Here is a 16,455-nt window from a genome sequence, read left to right on the forward strand (position 1 = left end):
ATCCTTCTTCACCAATCCTAGTGCGCATTGCTACGATGGATTCCCTCCTCTTCTTTGCTTTTCTCTCCTTTTTTCCCCTCTTTCAATGACGAGTTATTGGAAATGCTGCATTATAACGCGGCCAGAATGCGAATGCATTTTCTGATTTTGGCTATACTATGTAGCCGGACCTATATCAACCACCACAATTGAATCCTGTCCTCTCCCTTGTTTGCTGGATAAGGTATCTATCTACATCCGTTGGTTGCTGAACTATGCGTTACAATGGTCTGGTACTGGCAAGGTTCGAGGATTACCATGTACGGTAGCACACACCATGCAAAGGTCGACTGGTAGGTAAGGAACCGGGGAAGGAAGGAAGGAAAAGGGGAAAGGTGGGAATCGAAATACTACACTACATGTAGGTACCTAAGGTACGGAGTACAGCACAGTACAGTCCCTGGTAGTTTTGGTAGTATGTGCTTTGTAGCGGGCACGATGTAACAAGTAAAGGTCGGTCCACCCAACATCGTCCAATCAGAGGGCGACTCCGCGTCGTCTCCCATTTAGTTGAACTAGACCGATTTGAAATGTCTGAATTGTGGGCGTCCACATGTCCAATTAGGAACCTGCCTTATGCAACTGCCTGTCCTCCAGAGTCCACCAGACCGTACCTACCGAATTTTGGTCTTATCAAGGCTGGGTCCTCGGCACTGATCACCCCAGCCAAGTAGGGTCTCATCTCATCCTCCGTTCCAATGACCACGTCAGACTGTTGTAGTGGCAATCATCAACGGAATAGTTGCAATAGTTGCAACAGTTGTCCCAGCCGCCTGCCTGCTTGCCGGTTCAGTTCCCCCGTAACGTCGCCTGTCTACTTGTTCGCCAGAAACGCGCTTCTCCCCGGAAACCGAAAACAGCCACGCATTGAGCCCAATTGAGCCAATTGAGCTGCAAAAGCCTTCTTCCCTTGCAAAGCGTTAGCTATTTCGGCAAGCACCAACTGGTTCAACATTGCAGTTCAACGGGAAGAGCCTATCTCGAGGTGGCAAGCAGAGGTGCTGGCCTCTTGGACAGTTGAAGCCGGGGATAATGTCGAGCCCAGCAAATGGGGATGCGCAAAAACGCAGAGAAGGGGATAATGAGCCTCTGACGCCGAGAATTCTTGCTGAAGCGGCACCTGCTGTCACGGCTGCTGTGGTCACGTTCAGCCTCATATTCGGTGGCTGTTGTTCCAATGTAGGTAGTTTGCCTTGTTCCCGCCACTATGTGACAGCATGGACTAATGCGTCTGTCAAAGGTTTATGCATTGGAAGCCATCGTCAAGTAAGAAACCGAAAACCGCTTGGAGAGCTGAAGGATACAAACTAACGTATTCTTCTTCTTCTTCTTCTTCTTCTTCTTCTTCTTCTTCTTCTTCTTCTTCTTCCGCAAGACATGAACCCGGCAGTGGTAAATATATCAGAACGAGGTCACAGATGGGTTGATCAGCCCACGCTAACTCGACTTCAGGCACCCTGTTAACCTTCGTGCAATTTCTTTTCATCGCCGTAACAGGTTATGTGGCCCAATTAGACCGGACTAGGCCTCCTTTCTTCCTTTCGCCTAATAAAGTTCCTCTGCGGCGCTGGCTTATCAGTATCGTCCTCTTTTTCAGCATCAATGTGTTGAACAACCATGTATTCAGTTACGATATATCTGTTCCAGTACACATCATCCTCAGGTCAGGAGGTAGCATCACAACCATGATTGCTGGGCATCTGTATGGAAAGAAATACTCCCGTCTACAAGCCATTGCCGTCGTACTGCTCAGTATGGGAGTTGTTTTGGCTGCTTGGTCGAATGCTCAAGACAAGGTTAGCGTCATGACGTCTGTTTTCGACCGCAAAGGCTGACTTGGCTTGTTACTGGAAGGCTCCTTTGCCCGGAGAATCTACCTTGTCTACATGGAACGCAGGACTGGTCATTCTTTTCACCGCGCAAGTTCTCTCGGCCATCATGGGACTCTATACAGAAGCAACCTATCAGCAATACGGCCCGCAGTGGAAGGAAAACCTTTTTTACTCCCACATCCTCTCATTGCCACTTTTCCTCCCATTCGCGCCGTCCATGTGGAGAACCTTCAGTAACATGGCCAGGACTGAGAAATTGAAACTGCAAGTTCCCTGGTCAGCAAATATGGCTCAGATTGAGATTCCGAGTCAATTCGTATACCTCGTCATCAATGTGCTTACTCAATATGCATGTATCCGCGGCGTCAATCTTCTAGCGGCAACGTCCTCAGCACTTACGGTTACCATTGTGCTCAACATACGCAAGCTCGTCAGCCTGTTGCTGAGTATCTGGCTGTTCGGGAACTCTCTAGCTGGTGGTACAATGCTCGGCGCAATAATAGTTTTTGGAGCCGGAGCACTCTATTCCTTTGGAACGAATGCAAAAGAACAGACAGCAAAGTCTCAGGCTGCAAAGCCACAGGCTACCCCAAAAGTCGGGAAAAATCTATAGAGGCAGGCCATGCCGGTATAGCATTCACATGGCGGAAAGATGACGAGCCTGGTTCAATACAACAATAACAACAACAACAACAACAACAACAACAACCACGTCTCAAAACTTCCCTTTACCGGCCCACGCATCCTCCGCGTTTCAGCTGCATCGACGCTTTTTCTGACGCAGAAAAGTAGAATCTCCTAGAATTCCCCTGAAATAGAAACATATACAGAGTAGGTCGATGATGATTACTTGCAAAAGGATACCAAGAAAAATAAAGTAAATAAAACACATTAGTCATGCGAGCCGCAGTTCCTCGTGAAGCCCTTATCTCTTGTCTTTTGCCTTGACTCATGGCAGCCCTTTGTCTCTTTGTCTAGTCCATGTCTTCAATTGCTGCATATCCTCCCTATAGGCACCCTCCGAACACCATCCTGCCCGGACCCCGCCATTCGCCAAACAGCACAGCCACCGTGCCTGCATCAAGCCTGTGCAAGTTGAACAAGTCCGGCACATTCCACCCACACGTCACCCGTTTTCCCCACACCCACAGACCACCTTCTTAAACTCCACCCCCACTTAGCCTGGGCCAGTATTTGAATTTGGAGATCTCGGGGCTAAATAAATTCATTTTCGTTTTGAGATGAAAGATTCCCTCTCTTGTTCATATCACACTTGTCCTTTCGCAAATACGAGACAGACAAACAAGAAAAAACAGGACGTCAGCCCGGCAGATTCCCTTCATCTGCTCGAGGTAGTACAGCATGGCTGGTGAGTTTTCCCTCCTTCACTTTCCTGTTCAGTTTCTCTTTTGTACCATTGGAATAAATCGGAATGCTGACAGCGGACCACCCACGACCTCCATCCTTATTCCAGATCAAACAGCGGCTCATTATTCCGATACAAGCGGGAAGAAACAAACCTCTCCCGATAAAAAGGAGACCGATGCAGCATTGACCGACGATACTGGTGTTCTCTCTCTTCCCGCGGAAGAATCAGAGGGCTGTCACGATGGCATGTTGCTGAGGGATGTTCCCAAACGCACAACGTTCTATGACCCCGTTGCGGAACGGCAGATGTCTCAAACTGATGCGAAGCTGTTCTATCAGCGCAGCAAAATAGAGGCACGCAGCGGCAATGCAATGACTTGGGGCCAATCAAGCCCTAGCAACAGCCCAATTATAGCGTCTAAATCTCGACCATCTGCAGAGCATGTGTTGGATTATTTGAACGCGGAACAAGAAACAGGCACGTTCTGGCCCACCGTTTCTGTGGTGGATTAGCAACTTGACTGACAGAGCTTGTAGAAAACGTAGACGAAGCAGGGAAATTGCCAATGCCACGTACATCTCATTGCAACCAAAATGCTGCCGGAATTGGCCTTGTCTCAACCCCCAACAGCAGCTATGAGGATGGAATTGAGAGCAAGATTGCCTCTGAGGCGGGTTTGGGAGCATTTCAAAGCAATGCCCTCCTTAATACTGAGCCCCACGTCAATGCTGAGCTAAGTGCAATTTCGAAGAACATCCAGAAAGTACTGGACGTAAGAAGAAAGTACATCGCCTTGTCATGTCAAGGCCTGGACGACAACCCTAGAGACGGCGACGATTGGGAAATCTATCCACCTCCACCAGAGCCAGCATGGTCCCAGACAAAAGGGGGCCGTACTGACTTCCCGGGATCTAATCCTTCTGAACAAGGGACGCAAACTAAAAGACCTTCGCTGTCCCGAAGGAGAAAACCCGGTCTTGATGTCGGGGAGGACTTCAATATGGAAGATTTGCTGCCTCTACCTGGAGCAGACGATGCGACGTTCAAACTTGATGATAGTGGGGTCTATCAAGTTTTTGGCAATGGCGAGGAGCAATCACCCCTAATCAACGTCCCAAACATCCGGGAATTCTACATGGATCTCGACAGCATAGTAACTGTGTCTTCAGATGGACCTAGCAAGAGCTTTGCGTTCAGACGCCTTCAATACCTGGAAGCCAAGTTCAATTTGTACGTTTTACTCAACGAATATCAGGAGACGGCTGATAGCAAAAAGGTTCCTCATCGCGACTTCTACAACGTTCGCAAAGTGGACACTCACGTGCACCACTCGGCCTGTATGAATCAAAAGCATCTTTTGCGATTTATCAAGAGCAAGATGAAGAAGCATCCAAATGAGGTCGTCTTGTTCCGCGACGGCAAGCATCTCACCTTGGCAGAAGTCTTCTCAAGCATTAACCTCACAGCCTACGACTTGAGCATAGATACGCTAGACATGCACGTAAGTCCAATATCCGTACAGCCTGTCCTGGCGCATAGTCAACGTTCCTCATCCTGACAATAATGACGCCAATCAGGCCCATACCGATTCATTCCACCGATTCGACAAATTCAATCTCAAATACAACCCCATTGGAGAGTCCCGCCTGAGGACAATCTTCCTCAAGACAGACAATTTCATCCACGGGAGATATTTGGCGGAAATAACAAAGGAAGTGATTTCAGACCTGGAGTCAAGCAAATATCAGATGGTTGAATGGCGTATCTCGGTCTACGGTAAATCCATCGACGAGTGGGATAAGCTGGCCTCTTGGGTCGTTGACAACAAGTTGTTCTCGCACAACGTGCGATGGCTTATTCAAATTCCCCGATTATACGATGTCTACAAGGCAAGCAACCTCATGGACACTTTTGAACAAATTGTGAAAAATATTTTCCAGCCTCTTTTCGAGGTGACCAAGGATCCGTCCAGCCACCCTAAATTGCACATTTTCCTGCAGAGAGTCATTGGTTTCGACAGTGTCGACGACGAGAGCAAGGTGGAGCGCCGGTTGTTCAAGAAATTCCCGGTACCAAAGGTCTGGGATTCGCAACAAAATCCGCCCTACAGCTACTGGATATACTACTTATTCGCCAACATGGCGTCCCTAAACTACTGGCGGAGACTGCGAGGTTTCAGCACTTTTGTCTTGAGACCTCATTGCGGCGAGGCTGGCGATAGCGAGCACTTGGCAGTGGCTCTCCTGTGCTGCCACAGCATAAGCCATGGCCTCCTGCTCCGCAAGGTTCCGCTGCTGCAATACGCATTCTACTTGGAGCAAATTGGCATTGCAATGTCCCCTCTGAGCAATAATGCCCTTTTCCTAGCGTACGAGCGTAATCCTTTCTACCAGTATTTCAGGCGGGGATTGAACGTGTCACTGTCGACAGATGATCCGTTGCAGTTTGCCTTTACCAAAGAGCCGCTCATAGAAGAATATGCAGTGGCGGCGCAAATCTACAAGCTCAGCCCTGTGGACATGTGCGAGCTTGCCAAGAACTCGGTCATACAGAGTGGTTATGAGGCGTCTATCAAAAAAATGTGGCTGGGGCCGAATTTCAACACCCCAGGAACAGGCGGAAACATGATGGTTAAAACCAATGTTCCAGACCGCAGAGAAGAATTTCGATACCACACCCTGCTGCAGGAGCAGGACATGTAAGCAAAGCGCACGGCAAAGTCCAGCATGCAGCAGAAGAACGAATGCTAACATTGATGGCACCCAGGTTGCGACGCTACGCTGCTCATGATGCGAGCAAGGAGGTCAATATGGCAAACGGCCCTGCTCACATTCCAGCTGCCGGAGCAGCACTGGGGGTCCCCGACATGTCTTCCTCCCTCAACCACACAACAGAGAGTGGCGAAAACGGGCCAGATGGCATCGCGGAATGTCCAATCTCGGAGAGGAAACCAGAGCTTCATGGCGATACAAGCTTGGATTCAGGGAGGGTCACGGAAGCCATGGCCGACTTGCACTTATCTGGCAGTGATCCAAGACTGTTTCCAGGCATTTTTACACGGGATCATCGATCTGACAGCCTGCGGAACCTGCACAGAAACGACGAAGAGTGGGCTGTTGATTCCAGTGAGGCTCCTGGGGACGAGGACGACATCTGAAACACAGAAAGAATGGCTGCAAATAAAGACTCGGGTCGCCGTTGGCCTTTCACCCGGATCGATGCAGAGTTTAGTTTCTTGCCGAGGAGCTGGTGAGCAATCGGTTGACAAAGCTGGCTCGACCGACCTCTACGGAGGGCACTGAGGCTTTTCAAGAGATGTCTTTTACATGCTAAAGGCTGGCAGGGTGACAGGCAATAAATACTGCGCAGAAGAAGAACCAGGTCTGGCATGCTGTCCTTACGGGACCAAGTTCCAACGGGCTATGAAATCGGGAACCGCTCGTCCGTCAGTAGCAGGGTAGCAGGGTAGCAGGGTAGCAGGGAAGCAGGGGAGGCAGGGGCTCGCTGGCTAGGAGCTGATTTCTGGCAAATTCTGTATTTTTTTTTGCAATTCTGCCGTATTTGAAACGTTCTATTCAGAATAGCTCACTCTCGGACAACAAGCAATAGACGTCGGATGTATGTGGGCGCCTGCCTGAGCTCTAGACAAGGCGGTTTTTCTCCAGTTTATACTCGGTCGACGTGGACAGGTTCACTGCGACGAAGGCTCTACTGTACCGGCATCGGGTCGATGAAGAAAAACTTGCGCAAAGCAGGGCGGCTGCTCTGGCAAAGGTCCTGTGCTGTGGGCACGAGGATGGCTATGCTGTTGGAAGGTTGAAGGGTCTGAGTGGTTTTGCATAATGCCAGTCTTTCGTCGTAAATATGCCTGTCTCGTGGTCTCGTGACTGAAGAGTTACAATGGCGGGGGGGTTCCGCCCCGGCTGATGGCCAAGGGAGCTGGCGTTAAGAATGCGTGTTGGTTTGGCATGGCGTAGATTGTCGATATGCTGTGTCCAATGTCAGGCTGTCGGCGACATAATTTATTCACACTGTGTATTTATTTCCTTGGTGGTGTGCAGGCAACCCCTGGCAACCACTTTATGTGATGGTGAAACCACTAGCTCCATGGCGTGTCAGTCCCTCATGGATTTTGACACATGGAATAACAAACAGGTCCGCGTATCTGCAGGTACCTTGAGGCAGGTAGGTATATGCCTAATGCCCCTAGGTGCCTACCTTTTAGGTACCTACATGTACCTAGCCAACCTACCTAGGCGTCTGTTGAGTAAAATGATGTCGGGATGCACGTGGTTTCCTCACCATCATCATCTCTTCCCAAGTGGCAACTGCCTGCCGTCTTCGGCTGACCGTAACACAGTGGGGTGCTACAGTAGGGGCCAACTGGTGCAAGATATGTTGCAACCAGCATCAGCACATGCAACCCAAACCAACCCTGGTCTGGTCCTGGAAATTCCTGAGCCGCAAACGCCAAAATCCAGCGTCAGGTTGAGCCATCTCACCTGCTTCTTGTGTTGAGAAAGCGCCACATCCTCGCAACGGACAGGCCACAATTACTTCTTTTTCTTCCTTGTTCGGCCCGGCTTTACCACTTGCATCGTCCCCACCATCGCAGGGTGTTTTCGAACCATACAACAAGCGGCCCAGCCTTAAACTTCCGACGCTTCGACCTCCATCGACAACGGTTACGGCCAAGCCAGATTGTATCTCCTGGGTGCGAGCTGGTCCGTCGTAGACTCGTTACCCAACAACGTTGCCTCAACATGTACATTGCCAGACGGTGAGCTGTTCCTCACGCTAGTCGCGACCGTTCGCCGCAGGACTCCGTGTATCGCGGCCCTCCCTCGGCTGAACAGGCGCAGGCACCATGACGGACTCGGAAGCAGCTGCCGAAGCTGCTTCGGGAGGGTCTGTCGATGGTGAGGCGCATGCGCAACCAGACGATTCTATCCTTAGATTACTTCCTCGAAACAGTGAAGCTGCTGCCCTTGGAAGCACCACCGGTCCGTGGGCAATGGAGAGCAGTTTCATCGAAGCGGCGACCCTGGATAATAGCACAGGCCCAGAGCAGACTCTCACCGAGGAAGCTGTTCGCGAACACCTCAAGGACGTCGAGTCGAGCTTCTTGCCTGCGCTTTCCCCAATTGCGGCGCGAACAACCGGTCAGGACCTCGCCGGAGCTGACGATACGACGGATACCCTCACCCAAGGGCAGCCTCGCCGTCTGAGACATGATGAAGCTCAAGACGCCGCCCATTTCGGAAACCACACGTCAAGCCTTGAGAACATGGACTCGTCTCCCACTGCCGCCGCGGCTGCAAGAACCGTCTCCAAGGCTGTGAGCACGACGGCCAACCCAACCCGAGACGACGCTGTCCCGGCGACGGCAGAAGCAAGCGAATATAAAGATGATAACGAGCATTCATTTCTTTCAATGACCGACGATCCCTTCTCGCAATCTCAGCTGCCGTCCGATCGCATCGACGCCGGCAGCACACCGGGCAACTCATTGCGGATCGGGAAACGGTCAAGATATCTCCGTAGCCGTTATGGCAGCCAGCGCTCATCCATTTCATCCTTCATCACTAACCCCGAGTCGCATGAAGGGAGCGAGGCTACCGTTGGACTAGGAGCTGATTATGCCTTACAATCAGGAGGGGCCGTGCCAGTTTTGGGAATGCCTCGATCTACGAGCAGCCATTACCAGCGATCGATAAGCATTGGCAGCATGGCATCGGGCTTTGGAGGCGAAGAGTTCAGTGACCCCCCCAACCATCAACTAGAGACGCTGCCAGAAGTGTCCAGTCCCGCCCGACCTACCCGCCACAACCCGTTGCAGACACCGAAAGCTTCCAAAGAGAACTTGAAGGCCGCTGCACCGACAGATACCGTTCTCGCCCAGCATGTGAGAAAGGTGCAGGTGCCCGAGTCACTTGCGAAAGAGTACAAAGTCAAGAACGGCTTGCATACCCCTCGCCAACCGTCAAACTTCACATCCACCGGACTCGGGTCAGGCACAGTCACCAAACTCGGGAAGAATCTGACGTTGAAGGAACAAAGCAACACGATTGAAAGACTTTCCAAAGAAAACTTTGACCTCAAGCTAAAAGTCATGTTTCTCAGTGACCGGCTGGACAAGCTGTCCGAGGAGGGCATCAAGGAAATGATTTCCGAGAATGTGGAGCTCAAGACAAGCCTTGCCGTCTTGCAGAGAGACAATAAAATCCTCCGAAAACGGGTCAAGGAGCTTGAAAAACAGACGAGGCCAGATGAGCAAAGACCCAGCACCGCCTCCTCTGCGGATCACACTGTCAGAACGTACGATGAAGAAACCTACGAACGAGAACAAGAACTCATCTATCTCCGTGAGAGGATTGAAGAGTATGCCACCGAGATAGAAAGATTGCGAACCGAGAGCTTAAACCGCGAATCAGAGAAGCGGCGGCTCACCGACGTCATCAAGACTCTGAGTGAGCGAAGTGGAGATAACCCAGGCTTGCAGGAGGAATCCGAGGTGTGGAAAGACCTGCTGGAGCAGGAGACGGCCCGCAGAGAGCAAGCAGACGAGGACAACCAACGGCTGCGTGACGAAGTATTCAGACTCAAGAAGGAACTGTCCGGTCAAGGAAACCTGCATAACAACACCACCAACACCTACAGCATTTCCAAGAAGCCGCCCAGGGACGGCGCAGCGTTTGGCTCCAGCCGTCCCGCGTCCGGCGTGTCCGGCGCGGGAGGCGAAGCTGAGCACTCCAATACCAACCTGAGCGTGGCTAGCACCTTGGTTGACGAGCTGCGGCGGGAGAGTGAGCAGCTTCGGCACGAGAATGCGGAGCTGCGGCGCGAGGTCGGTGCTCAGACCTCGATGCTTACCTCTAGAAACCGCGAGAAGGAAAGGCTCTATCAGGAGATTGAAGACCTGAAGCTGGCCCAGCGTCGGGGCGGTCTTGCGCCTTCCACCGTGGACAGCATCTTTGAGCGCTCAGCGTCTCGCGCCGGCGTACACGAAAGGCCCCAGTCTCGCGGTAGCGGCCGGACCAGGCAAACGTTGGTCGAGGATGAGCTCGAGCGTGAACAGCTCGAAAACAAGCTCGCGGACCTTCGGGACAAGGTTAGCCAAGTCAAGCTGCAAAATCAAGAATTGCAGAGAGAGCTTGAATCGTGCATGCAAGACTTTGAGACGGCAGTGGAAGGCAAGCGCCAGGCGGAAGAGAGCGCCTTCTCACTGCAGCAAGATATCGATACCGCCATGAACGACCTAGCTGTGCTGCAAGCCGAGCGAGATGAGGCGATCCGCGAGCAGGGCGAGATGGAAAACGAGTTTGAGGCATTGCGCCGGGAGGCTCAGCATGAGATTGACGCGCTAGAGGCCGAGGCAGACCAGCGCAACGAGGAAGTTCAACGCGCCCAGGCGGAACTGAGGGATCGCTCGGAAAACTTCGACGCCTTGCAAGAAGAGATGCGAAAAATGAGCGAGGCCCTGGTGCGGTTGGAGGACGAGCAGCACAGTAAGCTGCGCCGAATCCAGCAGCTGGAAGAGGAACTGGACTCGTCGAATAAAGAGCTCGAGGACCTGGAGCACAAGCTGATGGAGGCAAACGGAAAGAACCAACGATTTGCCGTGCAGCAAGAATCATCGCAGGGAGAGATTGCCTTTCTGCGGGAGGAACAAGAAGCAGACAAGATTCGCATTGGGGATTTGGAAGCAGCCATTGCGAACGCAGAGCAGAACCTGCGCGAAGAAAGGGACAGGGTGAGGGAACTGGATAGCCGCTTGCAGCAAGAACGTATGCAGCGAGAAATCGTCGCGGACAAGGAGAAGGAGGAGGTGCAGCAGGTTGTTGACGAGCTCAACCGGGAAACCTCCAACGCCAAGGATGAGGTGAGGAGACTACGTAAGAGCCTGTCTTCGCGCGAGGTCGAGGCGACGGAATGGAAGGAGAGGTTGATTGAGCTCGAGAATAATCTTCGAGAGGCCTTGGGTGACCTGAATGGCACCCGTTCGTCACTGCTCAAGGTAAGGCGGTTTCATTGTCACATGCGGGTTCTTTCAACCTTGCACTGCATGACAGGTTCTTCTTTTTCTCTACTTTTTTTCTTGTCTATTTTTGGCTGCGTCAAATCCTTTTCTGACAGAGAAAAACACCTTGTAGTCCATTGCGAAAATGCAACGCGAACTCGAGAACACTGTTCGTGAACTCGACACGTCAAAGGCATCTTTGATGGAAAAGGATCGCATCATCAAACAGCGAGACGCGCTGTTGGAGTCGCACGCGCTGGAGAGCCGCAAGGTCACCGAGTTGTTGGATAAGGAACGCCTTGCGCACCGCAACACCAAGGCTCAGTTCGACACGTTCCAAAGAACCCATCAACATCTCACGCACACGGCCAACACTCAAGATGTCCGAATCGCGGAGCTGGAGAGCACGAGGGGTCAGGACCGCAGAAGGCTTGCGCAACTGGAGCAGTCGGCGCGCGATCAGTTGACGGAGAGAAACGAGCTGCTGCTTAAGCTGTGGCAGAAGCTGAGCATTCTCTGTGGTCGGGAGTGGCTGAACAACAACGCGCTGGTCGACCGGCAGGTTGTACCTTCTGTAGAGGTCATAGGCAGCCGATTGCCTGGTTTCGCAAAGAATCTCTTGGCGGCGGTCAAGACGATTGAAACCATGTTTGGCTCGCTGTATACCAAGATCCACTCGGTCGAACGCGACCTGCACAAGGAGTACCAGACGCTGGAAAACAACCTGGAGGCGAGGACTAAGAAGCTGGACCGTCTGGAATCAATGCTGCGCAACTCGGTGGCGGCAAGGGCCGTGGGCCCCCAGGACATGCACAGCCGGATGCTCCGCTTGGAGGATGCCTATCGCCAACTCAAGGTGGAGAATGCGACGCTGCGAACGGCCAACGACGTCCGCAGCCGCGCGGCGCAGTCGAGCTCGGAAGGACCAGCGCCGCTGAGTCGCGGCGCCTCGAGCGGAGGATCTCCCTCGCCTGGCATTCCTCGAGGACCAGGAGACCGTGATAAGGACCGGGGTTCCCAGTCCGGCCACGCTAAGGCCAGCCGGTCGGCGGCAGCCCCTTCTCGCGCCCATGCTTCCTCGGGCATACCAAGACCCTCTCCGGGGAGCGCGACGGGCATGGAAATAGCGGTTCCTGGCGAGAGCGGGACCAGCAACAACGACAACCGCTGGATGCTTCGACTGCGCGACATGGAGTACAAGCTGAAGATGGAGCGCGAGGGGCGCAACCAAGACCGGCAGGCTGCTCGACAGAGGCTCGGTGGGCTCGAGATGGAGAACCGAGATCTCAGGGATCGAATGACGAGAAGGGCGAATACTGACACCGAGTAGTTGTGTTGTCTGTTTTAGCCCAGCCCGACCGAGCAGGGGGGTTTCAAGCGACCAGACCAGCAAAGTAAAGGAGCTGTCTCTCTCTCTCTCTGTCCCTCCCGACTTTCACACCAATAACGTGACATGCAAGGAGGAGGGGGAGGTTTTGATTCGTCACCTGGAGGGCCGTTTTCAGTTCATGGATATATTTTAGATGTTTATTGTTTCGTTGGTCGTGCAAGCGATGATGCTGGGGGCCAGTTAATTGATTTTGTGGCACAGAGGGGGTGCGAGTGGCATAGTACAATGGCACAGCACGGTGTTTATCTTTATTCTTGGGGTAATTCTACGATTTTCTTTTTTCTTTCCCCTTGTCGCCCGAATGCTGACGGATGCCTCGTCTTGCATTGCAGTCAAGTTGGCCGCGGCGTCAGATGGCGCCATTCTTATCGATAAAGGTCCTGGGCCGTGGCGTGGCGCCCCATAATTAATCCCCGCTAAACCCGTCGATGTACCTCCGTACTCCGTAGCAGCCCGGGTCCCGTACCTCGGGATGCCCCCGGTATCCCGTCCTCCGTCCGCATGGCCAGGTTCTATGTAGCCTTGCAGTGGCAAGGGCTCTCATCACATTGGCGTTTACCAATGAACACGCCATGCGTCCGACTCATGCGAGCAGAAGTTCGCCAAGGGAAATTCACCGGAGACTTGATCATCCTGAGCGGGCGCCTTGTAAGTCGGAGGGCAGGGTCGAAGGGCAGGGCGGAGGCGGACTTCCGCAAACGGAAACCCCGCCGCTGGCTCGCTTTCTTTGCCGCAGCTATAAGGCCCCAAACGCCATCATCATCATCCAGCTCGTCGACGGGACCTGGAAAGCTCGTTGTTTTATCTACATTGCACCCATTCTACGCCAGCCCCTGCCAAAGTGTATGAAAAGGGAAGAAGAAGAAGAAAGAAAAAAGAGTAAAAAAAAAGAAGAGAAAAAAAAAAAAAAAAAAGGGATGCTACGTCTCTCCGTGGCCGCGCCGTCGCTCTGTTGCCGCGGACTCGTCCGACGAGCATCCACGGCGGCACCAACGTCCCTCGGGACGGCCAAGAAAGAGGGCAGCATTGCTGACGCGTTCGTTTCCCTGTCCGGCGCCAAGAGGGCCCCCCTGCCGGATCGCTTCAGGAAGATAAAGTGCGACCTGGTGCGCGGCCGCGAGAAGCAGATTGTGCACGGCTGGGGGGGGCTCTTGCGCGAGCTGCGCAGGGAGAATGACATTATCGCGCGGGAAGGGTCGGACGTCATCCCGCAGGTGGAGTTTGCGCATCTGGAGGCCGGGTGCCGAGGGCTGAGGGACGAGATCCGGAAAAGAGGCGTCATTGTGGTCAGGGGGGTGGTTCCCGAGGGGGAGGCGCGGGCGTACAAGGACGAGGTGGAGGAGTACGTGAGGAGGAATCCCTGGACCAGAGGTATGAGATGAAGGGGCAGCAACATCAGCTTTGACGCCTGACGATCGACTCGTTGTCTTTCTGTCGATTGCTAACCCGTGGCTCTGGCGCGAAAGCGTTCCCGCCGGACGACCCCCAGGTGTACGAGCTCTACTGGTCGGCTCCGCAGCTCAAGGCCCGGTCGCACCCGTCGGTGCTGCGGGTGCAGCACCACCTGCTGGCCGACCTGTGGCACACGTCGTCGGCCGCGGCGCGCATCTCGCTGCAGCACCCGCTCTCGTACGCCGACCGGCTGCGCATCCGGCAGCCCGGGGACGCCAGCTTCGCGCTGGGCCCGCACATGGACGGCGGCAGCGTGGAGAGGTGGGAGCCCGACGGCTACGGCCGCGGCGGCGTGTACGACAAGGTGCTCGAGGGCAGCTGGGGCGACTTTGACCCGTGGGACGCCAGCGGGCGCGTCGACGCCGTGACCAACCTGTACGACGGGCTGGGCGCCTGCTCCGTCTTCCGGGCCTGGCAGGGCTGGCTGAGCATGAGCCGGTCGGGCCCGCGCGAGGGCACGCTGCTCGTCAACCCGCTGGTGCGCCTGGCCACGGCGTACGTGCTGCTGCGGCCCTTCTTCGCGCCCCTGAGCGACGGCGGGCCGGGCTTCCTGGACGAGAGCAACTGGGCCTTTGTCGGCGAGGCCGCCATGACGAGCGAGCTGCACGGCGCTTCGCCGGGCCACGCTCAGGAGCTCACCGACGCGCTGCATCCCCATCTCGAGCTGGCCAGGACCATGGTCCACGTGCCGCTCATCAAGCCCGGCGACTTTGTAGCCTGGCACGGCGACAGTGAGTAGGATAAGATCCTTACCCCCCCCCCCCACCTTCCTCCCGCCTTGCACCCCCCCCCCCCCTTTTTTTTTTTTTTTTTTTTTTTTTTGTGTCTTCCGTATTTGCCAACCAACCGATTTGCGCCTGCGTCGGCAGCTATTCACTCGGTCGACGCCGTCCACCGGGGCTCGGGCGACTCCAGCGTCATGTACATCCCCGTGTGCCCCGTGACCGACACCAACGCGGCGTACCTGGCTCGCCAGCGACAGGCGTTCCGGGACGGCACGCCGGCACCCGACTTCCCCGGCGGCGAGGGCGAGAGGCGGCATGCCGGCCGGCCCACGGAGGGGGCGCTGCGGCGCTGGGCGGACGGCCTGGCCAGGCAGGCGCTTGGCCTGGAGAGGATCCAGCCGCGCCGGGGGGGGCTGCCGGGCGAGACGGAGGCCATTGCCGGCGCGAATGCCGCGTTGGGCTTTTGAAACGCTCCGGAGGCAGGGCTTCCCTAGTCGAGAGGTTTTGACGTTGGGTGCGCAGGTGTGCACGCGGCGGGCATGATCAAACGTCGTTGTGTGGCCTAGGACCTAGGTCCGGGATGGCGGGTGGTGATGTCTTTGAAATTTGCAAATGCTAAGCACGACGAAACGAACGACAGCTGCATCGTCATAGCCAGGTTCAACTGTCACATGCGGCCACAGCCGTCAAGCCCTTCTCCGAGGTTTAAATGCCTCCAGATAGGGAGGAGAGTGCAACCATTTTTGGAGCATATAGTGTTCGTTTTTTTTTTTTTGGGGGGGGGGGGGGGGACAGAGAACCGTGAGTCGATCTGGCAGAATCACGGTTTGCGGCCGTATCGAATGTTGGCACAGGCTAATCGGGAGAAGACGCCGGTCAAGGGACTTTGGAAATAAGAAATGGGTGCCTTGAGCGATACCACCACTACCAACCGTGACGAGGGCTCCGATCAAGTTACTTTGTGCATGTCAGTCTTCACGTGGTCCAACTCTGTTGACGGCACATCTCGCATCAGAGAGTTTGGCAGCAACTGTGGCGCGGGTGACTGTCTCTGTGCTTCAACTTTGAATCTTTGACTTCCCACCTCACCGTATAAGTCGTCCATCAGCATCGTAATCGGCGAGCCCGAAACTTTCCCTGCGCCTAGGATGCTGATAGAATTCCCTCCACGAGGACTAGTACGTCGATGGCGCTTGTTTGTGTTTTCCCTCTCCTCCCACATGATGTGAGATGTCTACCAATTCGGCTGTGCTGCTGGCAGCCTGAGCTATCAAAACTTTAACACGAAACTTTAACACAAAATTTTGACACGCATCGTGACGCAAAGTGTTCTCAACTAAAACAAGACAAGGTTCGTGATTACAGCTTTAGGTCATCAGCACGAATTGATCATTATTAGCTCTCGGACCACGTCAGATGAAGACTTCTATATCACGTGCAGTTGCGCTCAAATAGGTAGTTGTTCCCCCACGATCCACGGTCCTTCTTTCCCTCTCCCTCCCTCCTTCCCTCTCTCTCCCCCTCTCTTTTTTCGCAGACGCAGACACAGACACAGACACAGAAACACACAATCAACCGCAATGAGATTAACTTCTAATGGCAAAGTCTCTGACAAGCTGAGACGCGCC

General features: G+C 54.1%; 4 protein-coding genes across 4 annotated transcripts; all 4 read left to right on the forward strand.

Moving 5' to 3' along the window:
• Positions 1–1,071: 1,071 nt before the first annotated feature.
• On the forward strand, positions 1,072–2,484 carry UV8b_04896 (uncharacterized protein; the record flags this gene model as incomplete). Its single annotated transcript, XM_043142394.1, has 5 exons — positions 1,072–1,218; positions 1,280–1,305; positions 1,415–1,431; positions 1,492–1,835; positions 1,894–2,484. 5 exons carry the CDS (start codon positions 1,072–1,074, stop codon positions 2,482–2,484), a joined length of 1,125 nt encoding a protein of 374 aa, XP_042998328.1.
• A 749-nt stretch (positions 2,485–3,233) lies between these two features.
• Positions 3,234–6,397, forward strand: UV8b_04897 (uncharacterized protein; the record flags this gene model as incomplete). The annotated part of the gene is made up of 5 exons (XM_043142395.1): positions 3,234–3,240; positions 3,346–3,717; positions 3,777–4,741; positions 4,818–5,938; positions 6,007–6,397. 5 exons carry the CDS (start codon positions 3,234–3,236, stop codon positions 6,395–6,397), a joined length of 2,856 nt encoding a protein of 951 aa, XP_042998329.1.
• Positions 6,398–8,107: 1,710 nt separating this feature from the next.
• UV8b_04898 (uncharacterized protein) lies at positions 8,108–12,590 on the forward strand (the record flags this gene model as incomplete). The annotated part of the gene is made up of 2 exons (XM_043142396.1): positions 8,108–11,257; positions 11,394–12,590. The coding sequence occupies 2 exons, from the start codon at positions 8,108–8,110 to the stop codon at positions 12,588–12,590; spliced, it is 4,347 nt and encodes a 1,448-aa protein (XP_042998330.1).
• A 977-nt stretch (positions 12,591–13,567) lies between these two features.
• Positions 13,568–15,294, forward strand: UV8b_04899 (uncharacterized protein; the record flags this gene model as incomplete). Its single annotated transcript, XM_043142397.1, has 3 exons — positions 13,568–14,021; positions 14,117–14,833; positions 14,972–15,294. The coding sequence occupies 3 exons, from the start codon at positions 13,568–13,570 to the stop codon at positions 15,292–15,294; spliced, it is 1,494 nt and encodes a 497-aa protein (XP_042998331.1).
• Positions 15,295–16,455: the final 1,161 nt, after the last annotated feature.

The sequence above is a fragment of the Ustilaginoidea virens genome, chromosome 4 (genome assembly GCF_000687475.1).
Source record: "Ustilaginoidea virens chromosome 4, complete sequence".
In the NCBI taxonomy this organism is placed as follows: Eukaryota; Fungi; Ascomycota; class Sordariomycetes; order Hypocreales; family Clavicipitaceae; genus Ustilaginoidea; species Ustilaginoidea virens.